Raw genomic sequence first — 16,628 nt, 5'->3', positions numbered from 1 at the left:
TTTTTTTTTGTTAAGAGGTAAATAAAGATGTTTGTTGGAAAATATACCTTACTTTATAGTATCTATGTATTGTAATGGTACTCTAGTTGCTTAATAATATCCCAAAATTCAACAAAAAAATAAAATAAATAAAGATGTTTGTTGGGTCGTGGCACGGAGCCACGGAGGGAACTATTTTAATTTTTGGTGGAAATTGTATTCTCTGATCACTTCCCTAAGATTTACCGCAGCTATCTTCTTCTCACACGGATTCTACAGTTGTATGTGTTTCTCTGTTAAAAATGTTCCTTGAACTTATATCCCTAAAGAAAGGGGTAACCGACTAGGTAACGTGGAGGAGATGATAGGGGCGTTAGAGCAAAGATTTAAATTATCCAAGCCATACATGCGCTTGTGGGGGGGGGCCCTTCTCTACTCCTCTTGGGTGTGTCCAATAGATTGTCAAGCAACTAATAATAAGGTCGGTGTTATGAGAAAATAAAGAAATTTTGGGGGTGCAAAGTTTTGGCGGAAACAAAAAAAAATTGAAATTTTAGCTTGTCTCCTCTTCTTCTTTTTCCACTGCCACCATCAACTCCGGCGATCTCCACCACAGATTCCGGCGACACCCTCCACCATTTCCGGCAACACTTCTTCCTCTCTCATCTTCTCTTTTTTTTTTTCTCCTCTCTCCAGCTTCGGCGAAGGGGAGGAGCCCCTTCACTGGAGCTCTGGTTTCCAAACGAAACCGATTCGGTTTCGTTTGGAAATCAGACGAGATCCAGCTAAGGGGCTCCTCCCCTTCGTCGGAGATAGAGACGAGAGTAGAGATAAAAGCGACAAAGAAGAGAGATAAGAAAGGGAGAAGAGAGAGAGAGAGAGAGAGAGAGAGAGAGAGAGAGAGAAGGGGAGATTCCGGCGAGTTTCGTTGGCCGACGACTATATAAAATAAGATAGGTTGTCATCTAATTTAATAAAGCCAATTGGATCAATGTGAAAAAATTCTTACGTGTGCAAACAACGATTTTTCCGTCCTTAAAGCATCGGCTAAAAATACTTACAATTTCAAGATTGTTATCCATACGTCTGAATCGAGTGTCTATACATAGAACTCTCTCACGTGAGAGACTGCATGACGATTGACGAATACAACTTGTACTATGTCCTCAAGCTACACTAGAGATTGTGTGTACATTTCTAGATGTTAAGATTGAATGGGAGGAGATAAGATTGGCATAAATACACGCATTTTTTGAGCATGTTGACAGCTTAGGGTAGGGTAAAAAAGAAAGTAGAAAAGTTCAAAGGATCTTATAAAAGTCAATCTCTCACTATAGCTGGCTTCTTGGACCCTTAATATTGTACTCCCATCTTATGATGAGACTTCTTCAAGCCATTCCTATCACTTTTACAGATTAAAATATCCTCAACATTCATTGATGCCCACAATAAATAGGGTGATTTGAGGCCAACATTTTAATCTCTACCAATTTATGTCTCAACAAACAAAAAAAAAAAACTAACAAATTTATGTAATCTAAGACACTTTTCCATCAAAATATTTAACAAATACATTTGCATGTCTAATATATATATATATATATATATATATATATATATATATATATATATATATATATCCAAAAAGTTTATGAGCATACCAAAAGTAAATATGAAGTTTGGAGCTTGCCTTAGGGCTGCCACACATATATAATTCTATGCAAATAGTTTTACTCTTAAGGGTTTGTTTTTGCATAAAACATAGTAGTTAATAATAACTTAAACCATTATAATGGTCAAATCAAAGAGACTATATAAACTAAATAAGTTTATGCTTTTTCATGCTCAAACTCAGGAACCAGATGCAACCACACAAGATCATGGTTCAAAGGACCCACCCTTGCATGAAGTTGCTCTCGCCACCACCGCTGCTCCTAGCCACGTTTGCTCCTTCCTGTTGAACATAGTGCTGATGGTACCTGTAATTTCGACGTTAAAAAAAAATCTCAGAACTCCTGCCATTTTTACTCATCTCTTAGTCCATATAAGAAGATTAACTACAAAGAGGTTTCTTGTTTGTTTCAAGTTTTTTGCTTCCATGGATTACAACTAAAAGTATGTATGTAGGATCAAGTAAAATTGGATATCCAACCATGTGAGCTTATGGGTGGAAGGATCTTGTTCCCTGCAGTTAGTCCCACATTGTCTAGGAAGACTTTATTTTCAGAGTAGCGCCTTTTCTTGCATATTGTTTAGGTCTTTTGGTTGGATTTGATGCCTAGGGTTAGCTTGAGAAACTTGGGGCAATCTACTGCAGACTCATGCCAAGAGAAAATCTTGTAATGTGACATTGGTTTGAGTTGATATGGGTGGTGGTGCCTGAGTCAGAGACAATGTGGTTGCTATAGAAATTTTAGCCATCTAAACATGGTGAAAGCCAAATAAGATTACTCTTCTCTACTGTTTTTAGACAAAGAAATGGAAGAAGAAAAGGAAAGTAGAAAACAGAAAATACCAAGTAAAAAAAGGAGACTTTACCCAATTTGCAAGGTTGGTTCACATTCCATGGAGTTTGATTGACAAGGATGCCCAGCAAAGCTGTTTGGAGCCAAAGTAGTTGAATCCCATGTGGTTGAACACTGAATTGCTCTGAAAGATCCTTCTGCCTCAAGCTGAAGATCGATTCAGACATAAAATCGTTATCAAAATTCTCTCATATAAGCACACGAGTAAGCAGCTTCGATCACTATAAACATTATTTTCTAGTACTTAGCGCAATCACCGTACCTTACTTTTGAGCTGTTTGTTTAGATCTCCAAGATGACGTTCCTGATAGCGTACGTCCATAGTTCACCATATTGATAGTGTTTAGAGACGAAACAATAAGAAAAATATGGATGGAAGATAAAAATAGAAAATGAAAAAGAAACTAATATCTCGCGTATACCCGTTATAAATGTAAGTTTTGACAGAACCATGAGATTGAATAAGTACCAAAAACGGTTGTCACTTTTTCCACATTGTTAGAAGTTACCATATCACAGTTTGCAAACATTATACTTGAAAATTCGTAAATCAATAACTAGGCGACTTTCAAATCTTTGTGTTTCTTTTTGTAGAAGCCAGTTATGATTCATTTAGTATTAGTTGTGACAAATAACCAAGTTTGTCAGAAATTTAAGACTTTCGTACCTTTCTACGGAGTTCCTCCATCTGATCCATCATAATTTGTGTCTGCATTTAAGGATTGTATTGAAAATATTGTAGATTTTAGTGTTCAATTTTGCACCCCAATGAACATAATAAGACTAGTTTTATCTACTAAGGTCATTGTTTTTGACAACAAAAGTAAAATCATATTCGGTTGATTTAACCATTTTAAAACGATAGGAAACACACCTTTCTTTGCCTAGCTTGTGCAAGAGCTCCTTCAAGCTGTTTCTCAAGATTTTGCAACTCTTTCACACTAAGTGGTCCAAGATCTTCCCCAAGCAAATGCCTACACATATCAAATGTAAAATATTTTTGACATACTTAATTAGTTGATTCCAAATAAAAGTACTTTCTTATTTTTGTCGTGAAGATATCTATAACCCTAAACCGTATAAATAGATAGGTAAACAAAGTTAACCTTTGGGAGCGTTGTAGGGATTCATATTTTGCCTTCAGCTTTGCAACCTCTTGGTACCAACTCTTCATGAATAACCAAAACAAATGGCGAAATGTCAATGAAGAAGCAAACAGATATTAGCACATTAAGGAAGCCATAAGTCCATAGTGAGTCGACATGTTGTCTTACTAGATCCATACTCTTAAACTTTTAGACACATTAAATAGACACTATTAGCGTTTAGCTTCCTAGATTATTACGTAACATACACTTCGATGTAACGTCGTCTCCCTATCAGCAAAATGTCTTTGATTTAACAACTAACATAAACCTTCATGTGACACCCATCTCCATATTGTCTAACACACCATAAAGAATGTTCACTAGTCTAGTTCCACATGATATAAGGTTTTCCTCGGCATGAGCATGAGCCTCCCTCAGACCATACAAGGCTTCTCCACCAGATCAATCATGGAACCCAATCAAACTTAAATGACAAGCCAATCTGTAAAACTTCCATTTCACAATGACTTGAGCAACTCAACAGGTTCTATTTCATTGTTAAGCAGACATTCTGACACTTGGTAGGTAAAGGCGAGTAACGACCGTATATTTGCAATCTATATTTGTTACAATAACGTCGGAAAAGGCAAACCTGTGCTTCGCGCTCGGCAGCACTGTTGTCTTGAGGAGCATAAGAGCTTCGTTGGTATCGCTCCAGAGTTTTGCTCATACTGAAAACGTAAAAAAAAACTGAGTCAGACGGATTAAATCAAAATACTATTGATGTTCAAGACTCATTAGAGTCAAGTGAATGAACCTATAAACCGAAGTCAATATGGAATTTCATAGATGATCCTATCTTCCAAAGTCTCAAACTATAAGATAAGGAACCAAAATATTTTCGCAAAATTATTTTCAGTAAACTATAAAATCTTTATTAATTTATTATATTCAACTCTAATCTACTAAATTACATAGTAGAAGCTCCTTAATTCTACATTAGTGAATGAAAGAACCCAAAAGACTTGAGAAAAATAACTTTAAGGGGAAAAGTTTGAATAATCAAAAGTAACTAGTGTGAGTTTGTAATTAATAACTTACAATAGCTTAAGAAATTCACTAAGACAAGTAAGAATACAATTTTCCATAAAACAATTTGCAACAATGACCCATATTCAAGTATGAAGCAAAAGACTAGTAACTTCAAAGCTCAATATTGTTAAAATCAAAGTCCAAAGCAAACAAAGATTTTGAGAAAGTGATCTAAGAGGGAGTTCACCCAAAAGTTTCTTTTCCTTTGCTTCAAACTTCTAAAATATAATTTTAAAGTGCCATGTTTTTTAAAAGAAGTGAAGTCTTCTAGCAGAGAACAAAATGGTTATGGAAAAGAGAAACTTTTTTTTTTGTATCAAATTTAGTAGATATTGATACACATGTCCTTGCAGAATAGTTCTTGGCCTGAAATATGAGAAAAGTGATCGAGAAGAAACATAAGTTTTAAGCACAGTAATCATTGAAATACATATATTACTCGGTCGGAAACTACACTAAAGAGCATTCCTTGGTTAAAGTCGCTTCCTCTTTCTCTCCCCTCCACGGCTCCACAGATAAAAAGAAAATGTAGACTGGTGCCAACGGTTCATCACTGAAGGAAACACTCACTGAGCCGAAAATACTATTTAGTAGAAAATCACTGTCTTTTTTCTGTACTTCTATTCCCCTCAGTTCGCTTATGGAATCTCGATCTTTCCTGGTGTCTCAGGGCTTAAATGCTATGAGTTTGGCTGATATACCCAACCTTTCACGGAAGAACTCTTGACCAACATAAACTAGAATTACCAACTACAAATTAGGATGTTCCCGATACACAAATTCATACATTTGAAGGTAAGGCGATGAGTGTTGGTAGTATGAAACATTTTAAGTGAAACATATATACATTCATTCTTCTCTATATAACCCAAACTAGAACTCAAAACAGATATTTCACATCATGATAATGAAGACACAAATTGTTCACATGATTATATTCAGGTTTCTAGATGGTTGGTTAGTCGTCGATGACAAAGAAGTAAGACCTCCATACAAGATTGTAGTTAGCAGCTAGGCATGGACTTGTAAATTACTAACAGCATCTTTAACCTAGCAACCAAGCCCTGAACCCCATTAAGCTCTATTCCTCTATTGTCCCTTCTATACAAGTTAACAGTTCATTTATTGAACCCAAAGTTTGCATTTTACAACGACAGATTTTGACCAGTAAAACTTAAACTAGATCTTAGAAAATAGTTTAAAACAAAGAAAACAAGAAAAAGGGTTTGTGGTAAACTGAAGGCAAAAGAAAAAAGATGATTCATTCATTCTGAGGAGGCAAGGTTGATGATTCATATAGAGAGAGTGAGAGAGAGAGTGGGAGATTTTAAAGAGAGAGAGAAAGAGGAGAGAGTAGGTAGAAGAATTAAGGAAGTTGTCGTGAAGCTTGGACCTCAGCAAAACATAAGGACAGTCGTCAGATTGGTCTTAAGTTGCAGGTTGTTTTGAAACCAGATCACTTTATCATCCAGGTCAGGTTTGATGAGATTGTTGTTGTTTAAACAAAGAAATCATGAAAAACATAAAGAGAGAGAATTTCAGAAGAAGAAAAAATGCCCCTCCCTCCCTCCCTAGCTTTGTTATATATATTAAAATGACAGTTACTATCATTCATTCATCTGAGGTTAAAGATTGATGGGTATTGTGATTTTTTAATTTCTTCAAACAAAACCCTAGAGAGAAAGAGAAAGTAGAAAGTAGAGAGAGAGAGAGAGAGAGAGAGAAAGATAGAGGAGGAGTTGACTAGTGGATCAAAGAGAGAACAAATCATCGGTCCGAAGGGAGAGTTCTTTCCTCGTATGCCATCCGTACAAATTACCTGAAGTAAAGAGAGAGAAAGATAGAAGAGACATGAAGAAACGTGTCTGAACGCCATTGAAGATCTTAAATCGATGATCATCATAATTGATTGAAAGAAATAAAGAAAGAGAAGAAGAAGACCGTCAAAGCTGCTAGCTAGATCATCAAAAACTCTCAAATCTTTCACTAAGAAAGAAAGAAAGAAAGAAAGAAACTTGCTGTCTTTAATTAGGTTTCTTTTTTCAACCTAGATAGACACAACTCATGACGTATCTTAGAGAGAGAAAGTTCACTTTCACTCTTCTTCACACCACCACCAACAACAACAGATCATGCAATACAATGAAAAATACAAGTACCCAAAACTTAGAGAGAGAGAGAGAGAAAGAGAGAAGTACTCTCAGTCTAGATTAATCCCCATTCTAGAGAGAGAGAGATAAAGCATATAGAACTACTTTCTTTGAACAATCGCATTCTTATAAGTTAATAATTCAAAGAAGAAACAACAACAGATCAAAAACTTATTATCAGTTTTTTTAGATCATAAAGAAGGGCCTAGGTCAAGAGATCATAAACTAGAGAGAGAAACTAGAGAGAGAGAAAGTAGAGAGAGTGTGTGTGTGTATGTATTAGAGTACTATACCCATACCCGCCGGCACTAGCAAACTCATAGAGCTTTCCACGACTAGAGAAAATGATAAGTCCAACTTCAGCATCACATAATACTGAAAGTTCATAAGCTTTCTTCAACAAACCATTCCTTCTTTTTGAAAATGTTACTTGACGATTGATCTTGTTCTCTATCCTTTTCAGTTCAACTCTTCCTCTTCCCATTTTTTTTCTCTCTCCTTTTCTCTCTCTCTCTCTCTAAAAAACCCAAAGAACAACAAGAACAATACCCTCTCTCTCTCTATATCTCTCACTAATATATAGTCACTACTACTAGATAGTCATACCTATAAATAAATGGCCTGCTTACAAGTGGTGGGGTGTTTCTTCTTTCTAGTATTTTTTTTTTCTTAGTGAGAGAAAATGATGAGAAGAGATTTGAGCTTTTTAGGGTAAGATTACTTGGTGTTATTTATTTATTAGAAAAAGGGTATTGGAAATTTTGTATAGGAAAGAAGAACTAACAAAACTGCAAGTAAGTAGTAGTAGTACTACTGATAATTCCTTGTTGATCACTTGTGGCTAAAAGTGTGATAGCTAGAATGAAAATGTAGTTGATGATGATAAAAACCCACCCAAATTTAAAACCTCACTGGATCCTCTCTCTCTCTCTCTCTCTCTCTTATAACAAAATAGAAACCCTTAATTCCTCTTTTTCTTTTCTACTCCTTTCTTTTTTGTGAAACTCCTCCTCTCTCTCTCTCTCTCTCTACAGTAACTGAACTCATACAGATTCCAGACAAGGAAACAAATCTCAAATAGGGTTTTTGTTTTAGAGAGAGAAAAAAAAAGTGAGACTGTTGGTAATTAATGTGTGGTGGTAAGTGACAGTGGATACGTGTCGATCATCCTACGCTTAGATATTTGCTTTTTTTTATTATTTGCTTGTCAAATGATCCATCTTTCATTCTTGGTTCATAAGTCCACTTAACTTCCACTAACTGTCATTAAACCCTCTACTTAATTACATTTGCCCCCTTAAGATATAATAACTCACCAAATGGACCTTTAATGATGCCAGTTTTCAAAACTAAGGGTATTTTTCTCTAGGTCAAAAGATCAAAATGCCCCTTGTATTATAAGGAGGCGATCTCCCACGGAATCACGAAAGAGGTTCTTCTATAACTTTTGCTTCCAAAATCTCTCAGTTTTTCAATTTTACTTTAGTAACATTTACTTTTTTTTCCCTTCTTCTTTGACATTCCTTTCAATATTATTTAACTCCATGACCTACCTCTCTTTCTCCGTCGAAGAATGGGCAGTCAGCAGACAGACTGACGACCCTTCATCAAAAAAGAAAAGAAAATTGCCTTCTTTCTCTGTCTGTCTATCTTTTTACCACCACCACCACTATTTATTTATCATCATTTTTCTTTTTGTCTCTCTATCTTTTATTGTCTCTGACTTCTTACTTAAACTCTTCTTAATTGTTGTATTTCTTCTAAAGATAGAAAATCACACAAAAGGGGAGGGAAGAGATATGATATTAAAGGACATGGGAGTATTGGTGGTCTGCCAATAGTACATGGGAGTATTGGTGGTCTGCCAATAGTACTGATGGTGGTGGGGGAAAGAGAAGAGAAAGAAAACCACCCCTTCTCCGACGAAGAACTAGATATAGAACATCAAAGAAATTACTTTTGAAAGGAAGGTTAAGAAGTAAATGAAATACAACCGTTAAAGTTGACCAACGGAATTTTGAATAGAACGGGTCATCGCGAAAGCTGATCATTTGGCGGTTGTTCATATTTCAGGGGCCAAAATAGAATAAACCTTTTTTCATTAGGCATCTCTATTGTCCTTCACATTTATTTTTATTTTTTTTTCTTATCCATATTCCATAAAACATCACCCTTCATCACTATCTCTCTCTCTCTCTCTCTCTCTCTCTCTCTCTCTCTCTCTAAAGTGTCTGTCTCTCTGTAGATCTGCTCTATCTATCACTAAAATGGGATCTTCTTGGAGAACAAGTTGTTGAAGACGTTATTTACATTGAAAATGACATTTATGCCCTTCTTAATAAACAGGCCGACACAGACATTCCTGAGCAATACACAAATATCCGGATAAGGTGTCGTATCGTATTAGTTTCCCTGAGAAAATACAGTGGGAAAACAGTGCCTTGTCTTCTTTTCCTCTTTTACTCATAAATTTTTACTTGATGATTTTACTCTTATTTTTCATTCCATTCTGATCCTATTTCTGCACTCGGTTTTGCATCCTAAACCCTAATTATACTATTGTTGTTCGTCATCAACATTTTACGTGTACGATTATTCTCAAGTCTCGGAAACAATGATGTAGGATGACCACTTCCGTCAAAAAACTTAACTATGAATTTGATCTAAGATTATATTTTGTACTAGTTAAAAAAAAAAAGCAAGGAAAAGAACGACATATTTCTGATCGTAGAGTTTCATTCTTGGTGAAGACTCTGTTGAGTTTATGGCCATCCAACTCAAAACCAATTGGCAATGAGTGGAGAGGACCTTGACCTTATATTCTTGGTTACTAGAATCCCATTGTCCAATGTGGGACTATTCTCACACGCCCCCTCACGTGTAGGGTTCTTTGACCCTAACACGTGTATTTCTTCGGGCGACGTGGAGCACGTGTGGCTTTTTACCTATCACGTGTGGGCCTAGCTCTGATACCATGTTAAGTTTGTGGTCATCCAACTGAAAACCAATTGGCAATGAGTGGAGAGGACCTTGACCTTGTATTCTTGGTTACTAGAATCCCATTGTCTAATGTGGGACTATTCTCACAGACTCCACGAGTCCACCGAAGCGGCTTAATTGCTTACTCGTTAAGCTTGAGTTTATAAATATATTCTCCGGCGATGAACTAAAGACTATTACATCTGTCTACAATTATAGACGAGCAATCTTTGACTATGACATCATTTCTAATGACTCTAGTTTTAGGAGGTAGCAACATTATCCTTAGTTTTGCCTATTGGGTCCGGACTCGATTAGTAAATATTTTTGTTCCAAGTTAGTGTCCCACGAACTACACAATATTCCTCAAACTTTACTAAGGTTTGAACTCGATTACCCATATATTTCCGACTCTGCATTCTCCCTCTCAAACGATGTTACCATCTCAAATATATATCCCTTTTCGTGAGGGTGAAATGCATGTGCTGACACGATCATATCAACGGAGAAGTCATTTATAAGCTCAAAAACTTCTTTAAGAGAAAATATCAAATCCTTAGTTAAATTATAATAATTCTCATCCTCTTCTTTCTTCCTTTTCACTCTACTTAATGATACATTTTAGAAATTATATTACTTCATCCAGTCAAATGAAAAACATAGTACTAAACCATAGGTGATCGATCACCATGATAAAAAGGTGCATAAAGAGATTGATTGTGTAAGATGTACTGAAAAAGGTACTCCTACTTCATTATCCTTTTATACTTTAGAACTAAAGACATATCAATATAAGGTGTAAATTTGGGGAATAAATGCTATACCCAAATCCCACCTTCTCTTCCTCATATCCATTTACTCTAGACCTAAGAGCACAATTCTTAATTCCTAAATTTAACAAAACAACTGCAATTTGAAGGTTGATGAAAGTATTGAAAAAACCCTTTTTTTACATATGAACTTATTTTTTCTTAGCATCTTATACTAAAAAGTTTGAATGTGTAATTTTCTAGTTCTATCTCTTTAGATTTGAAAAGATCCTGTCTAGTACCACCAAGTAAGTATCAAACTTATGACCTTCAAATAGGATTTGAGAAAGCTATGGTTTGTACATCTAATATAAATCATAGATATTGGATAGGATACCCATTAAGGTAGGTATGTTTAATAGTTGATTTTATCATTTGTCTTATCAATCATATACTACATTTTACTAGAAAGTTATGGAAGAGTTTTCTGAAAATTTATGTGGTGAATATAACTTTGAAGACCTCCTTACTTCCTCACTCTTAGACTTGCAAATATGGTGTGACATTGCTAGAATGAGTTCCAAGAGCATTCCCAATCTCTTTAACAAAAAAAAAAAGAAAGAGCATTCCCAATCTTAGACTTGCAAATATGAAACAAGTACCAAACCCCTCTGCCTGATGGGGTTTGGGAGAAGAGGTTGAACCATAGACAAAATTGACATGAGCTCATTTTGTATAGGGTTATGTTGGGTGGTCGTAATTAATACCAGATCGGAACGTCTAATCAACTCTAAGGGTAGTATGTGATTGATACGCATCTGTCGCTCTTGAAGAACATCTGTGAATGCAAGGACATCTTCAGTGTTTCTCAAAGCTTTTTTTATGTGCTCGTACACTCGTGCTAAGAAAATCGTGTACTAGTTATACCTGAAGGCAAAATCATGCCTAATATCCCCAGTAGATACGTTAGATTGTCACATCGAATGTTGAGTAGGTTGTTTTGGAAACATTTGTTAATAAATTAGAAGATGTTAAAAACCATGTGGATCTCGATTAAGTAAATAGTGTCACATCTTTAAAAAAAAAAGATAAATAAGATGTTTACTTGTGTAAAATTTAAAATATATGTAATGAAATTTCCCTCAATAGGAATTCTTACACATTTTCACAATTTAATCCTTGGATCACAAAAACAAAATAACTTAACACTAATGGCCTCAATGTCATTTTCCATCCTGCAATTCCTCTAAACATCAATTGCTTGGACCACTACTACCAAAAGCCCTAACTCACCCTTACATTAAACCCTATTGCATGCTAGAGAGAGAAATATAGAAAGTGAAAAGAAATAATTGTAGAAGTACCCTAATTATTTTTAGAGAAAGAAAGAGACAATACTTATTTATGAACCCATTGGTTGTTCCTTCTCTTTCAAAATCATTCTTGTACCCAATTATAGGTTTTGCCAATAAGGATTCACCTTTCATCACCCTTTTTCATGACTTGCTGCAATATGTATATCTATACATTTGTAGAGATAGAAGTACTGGATTCCATAGGTAAGTTTTGGTTTCTCTTTTAGATAGCTTTATTTCAATTTAGAAATAGAACTATAAATGATCACAACCCTTAATTTTAGAAATCTAAGGGTGGTAACATTTATTGAGGTCCACATCTTTTGGGGGGTTTCGTTTTCCATGTTGAAGTTTTTAGTCCTCTATTAAAACAATGTGAGTCGTTAACAAAAAAAAAGTACTCTGAAATCTATATAAAAGTGAACTTTGATTGAGGGGATCATTTTTGCCTCTTTGATAGGTTGTCGCTTAATCTGTTGAAATATATTTAAGGATTGAAATAAGATCGATCGAGGTCCAACCATGAGACCCAAACATAAACAATATCCATCAATTAAAGATATATTAGAGATTGACATCTAAGATATGACAAGTAACATCCTCCCTCCATACTAATGAAGGGGGGATTCCCACTTCGAAATGGTTACTCTGTAGGAAACTCATTAATGTGATTTGTGAAGGAAGAGAGAGGAGATAAAAATGTGAAAAACAATATCAGAAAGATAAGAGGCTATCGAGCCGTTTTTAGGGTTCGAGGGAAGAGAAAAGACTTGAGAGAGCACGGAGATGGGAAGAAAAGAAGCGATAAGAGGTGAAAAAGAAGATAATAGCGAACATATTGGTTCATCCAGCCATTTCTCACCTCAACCCCCTCAATAGGAAGAGGGGTTTTTTACAAAAAGGGGAAATTGCTAAGCACCTGACTGGTCATAGCCCTCTCGATACCTTATTGGAGCTTCATAACTAGTGTATTGGAGCTTCATAACTAGTGGTCAGTTCCCTATCGTTATAGCATTTTTCCAGTGCGGGGAGCCCCAACGAGAAAGTTATTAATGGTTTATCACGAGGTCTCTGATGAAAGAATGAACTTTTTTGTGGTTTATCATGGACTTTTGTTATTGCCGAGGCCTCCAATGTGGAATAAAACCTCAGACCACGACAGGTGGTGGCTAAGTGAAGACAAGATCATTGTGCGTGGTCCACGGTATCGTTATGTATTCTGATGGTCGCGCGAATCATATGTCTTCGCCCACGTCGAGGTCTTTTAGGTTGTTTGTCAAGAACAAAAGCCCATACCTATGTGTGATGTCTAAAGAGGAGACAATCGTTAACTGATAAGACTACGACCGTCACATAAAATTTAATTATTTTAACAAAAAATTCCATCATCAAAATTGAGTTGTCACACATAAATTTGATGACATTATCTAATGAAAGCAACCGTTCTAAAGAAAGGATAGGTCCCCAATAAAAAAGGCAAACAAATCAATTTAGGGGTGTTTGTTAAATTTATAATGTGTAGATTAAGTGGGGTTTAAGTGAGTTCAACAAAAAAAAAAAAAAGTGGGGTTTAAGTGTTTAGGAAGAAAGCTGAGGATGTCGATGGACACATATCCGTCAAAGTCAATAGTCAATACTATTGCAACAGTGAATCAGGCGGCGTCTCTTTCTCTGTCTCTCAAAACAATTGTTACACCACAGTCTCATTAGATGTCTTTCTTTCTTTCTCTCTCTCTCTCTTCCCAAGAAAATGTCTAATCTCAACTATATACATGATATCACTCTCGACTTCCTGAATTCAATCAAAATCATATTTCTAATCTTTTATAAAATATATATTTTTTACTGTTTGTATACATTTATTTTACTTTTTAAGATTATTTTTTAAATAACCCTCAATTTTATGACCAACTTCCTGCCTAGCCCTCTACTTTATCAAAAATATTCAGATAGACCCATTTTTCAGTTACCGCTATAACTCCGTTAACTAGTCATCACCTCTCTCTCCTCCATCTCATCACCTCTCTGCCATCTCATCGTCTTCATCGGCAAAGGTCGCTAGTCGGCCCATTTTCCGGTCGGTGACCTTCAAACATAAAAAAGAAAAAAAATTCTTCTCTTTCTAAACACTCCGACGAAAGGGTATTCCTTCGCCGGAGGTCTGGTTCGAACAGACCATTGAAGGTCTGTTCGACAGACCTTCAATGGTCTGCGACCAGATCTGGTGAACCAGTCTTCCAGCGAAGGAAAACTCCGTCACCGGAGTTTTTAGAGAGAGAATTTTTTTTTAATGTTTGAAGGTTGTCGGCCGGAAAATTGGCTGGTCGACGACCTTCGCCGGTGAAGACGATGAGGTGGCGAGAAGATGGGGTGGCAGAAAGAGGTGATGAGATGGAGGAGAGAAAGGTGATGACTAGTTAACGGAGTTATAACAGTAACTGAAAAAGGGAGTCATCCAGATATTTTTGATAAAATAAGGGGCTAGGCAAGAAGCTAGTCATAAAGTTGAGAGCTATTTGGGAAATAACCCTAAACATGGATTACAAATGCCAACAGTTTAGGACCATTGCCAAAAGAGAGGCAACCGTTGCCAAAAATATTCATGTTCATCAAAGGAGGCTAGATTGAAGATTATTAGGTCTAAAAACATCCCAACACTTGAATAATAGAGAAAACTATTGAAGTATTTTAAATTGGCAAAGATGCCCTCCATTATCAATCACTCCTAACCTAAAATGCATTTTGAAAGGAGACAGGTGTATTGAAAGCTTTAGGTCTCTCTTTCATTTCAGAAAAAATATAGGGCAAATTGTCATTTACCCAAATTAAGTAAATGAGAATTAATGACATAGACATATTTGGATATTCTTGTAGAGTAAGGGTGTGTTTGGTATTTAACTCTATTTAGGGGGGTCTTATTCTTTTATCCTTTTTAAGGCATTTGAGAAAGAAAGAGATTTGAAAAATGAAAGGTGGAAAAGGTAAAGTTGAGAAGTTGATCATGTGAAAGAGGAGAAGTATTTCATTTCAGCTACCAAATTTAACAGTTTTGCTTCATTTGGTGGTCCATTATATATACCCACTACCAAGTACTATTTTTAAGTAAATGATCCAATTCACTTCCTTCTTACTTTTATCCCATTTTTTTTTAGAAAAGTTACAAGCTAGCTAGCCATTTTCAAACCTTTTACTAAGTTACCATGTAAATTTTATACAAACTTTTTCTATACAAACCCCTCAAATATTCTAGGGAACCTTACATTATACATATCAACTTGTTCAAAATTTATATTGTACCAACCTCAAATACTATGTGTGAACAGGTAATACCTTACTATGTGCAAACTCCTAACAACCAAAGCATAAAGAAATTGATGATCTTTTTTATAAAAAAATATTTAGTACTAGGAGTATTAACCTTTTAACAAAAAGAAAGAATTTTGACAATGTTTTCCCTTTAAATTTATTTTAGTCGTAGAGTTTTGATTTGTGCACACAATTTTCCCCTGAATACCACATTAATTGTTTCGTAAGCAATTTTTACGACACTTAATGCAATTTTTATATGCACCCATCATAGTTAGCTAGATACTTGTCAATTTTTACAACACTCCCACAAACATTTGCTCCATGAAAGTTTGAAACTAAGAAAGAAACCAAGCAAGAAAAGCAAGAATGGAAGATAAAGGGCCCTCAAACACCACTATTCATCTTCTTCATGAACCACATAAACATATTTCAACAAGTACTAAAACACTGTTTAATAAAGACAATACTTATTGTCCAAATTTAAGAAGAGCCCAAGATATATCCAAAATGAAAAAAAGTTGAAATTAGGGTTTCCATTTTAGAGTAAAATTACTATTTTTTTTTTTTCATGGAGTGGTGGGTTGAATGTAATTTCTCAATCACATCAACTCCACTCTCATTTCTTCTTTCTAATCTTTGGTTGAAGAAGAGAGTGCTCTACCCACATAGCTTTCTTGTTAAAGGGAAGAAAAAGTACATAACACTACAATGAATGAAATGGGAAACCCTAATAGACCAATATATAATGCACTCACTCATCTATAATTTGACCTAACATAGAATATATGGGTCCACTAGTCACAGACCTAGCTATTCATGTCTGTTTTTGGCTCATTTCTTGGTTGATCTTATAAAAGGATCAGTTTGATTAGTAATATCTAGTAGTTGATTTGATATTTCATTGGAGGTCATTCATGCAAGTTGATGAGAAGAGAGAAAAATGTAGATTTCAAATCTTGTGAGGGGAAACTATGAAATGCAATCACTTAAAATCATTAGTGGATCAGGATATATCCATATATCTACGGCAGGGGATAGTGTGTCAAGTTACCGCGGGTTTACTCTCTAGTCCGTCATCAAGTCGGATCAGTCGGGCTGTAGAATTTTATGTCCCATAAGATAATTGGGGGGGATTTGACCGGGCAATTTATTAAAATTGGTGTACAAAAGGTTCTAGGCCTTCCGAGTAAAGAATCGTAAAATCCTTATAAAAGAATATGGTGCTTTTTATTTTCTTTTTTGTTTAGTGAATGAAGACGAATTCCCTAAAAGAAGAATTTGCAAACCCATGTCCAAATAGTGAAATTTAGCTACACATTGTAATTGGCATGTACCAACCTTGCCAATTTGTACAAACCCCACCCACATTTTGTTGAACTTTTGGGGATTTAACAGAGATTTT

At 35.5% G+C, this 16,628-nt stretch overlaps 1 protein-coding gene across 2 annotated transcripts; it reads right to left on the bottom strand.

The window, feature by feature from the left end:
* Positions 1–1,541: 1,541 nt before the first annotated feature.
* Positions 1,542–7,983, bottom strand: LOC147535207 (agamous-like MADS-box protein MADS3). 2 transcript variants are annotated; one of them, XM_086646585.1, is made up of 8 exons: positions 7,134–7,983; positions 4,245–4,323; positions 3,611–3,672; positions 3,379–3,478; positions 3,172–3,213; positions 2,767–2,808; positions 2,518–2,651; positions 1,542–1,958 (listed from the first exon to the last, which is right to left on the bottom strand). In XM_086646585.1, the coding sequence occupies exons 1-8, from the start codon at positions 7,316–7,318 to the stop codon at positions 1,865–1,867; spliced, it is 738 nt and encodes a 245-aa protein (XP_086502711.1). In that variant the 5' UTR covers positions 7,319–7,983; the 3' UTR covers positions 1,542–1,864. The 2 variants fall into 2 exon arrangements, with proteins under 2 accessions (XP_086502711.1, XP_086502710.1); XM_086646584.1 differs by having other exon boundaries at positions 7,128–7,894.
* Positions 7,984–16,628: the final 8,645 nt, after the last annotated feature.

This window comes from Eschscholzia californica, unplaced genomic scaffold, assembly GCF_041429995.1.
Source record: "Eschscholzia californica isolate CP2 unplaced genomic scaffold, dmEscCali1.0.p SCAF_6, whole genome shotgun sequence".
Classification (NCBI taxonomy): domain Eukaryota; kingdom Viridiplantae; phylum Streptophyta; class Magnoliopsida; order Ranunculales; family Papaveraceae; genus Eschscholzia; species Eschscholzia californica.
The sequence above is the reverse complement of the archived record's forward strand: the minus strand, read 5'-3'. Positions and strand labels throughout refer to the sequence as shown.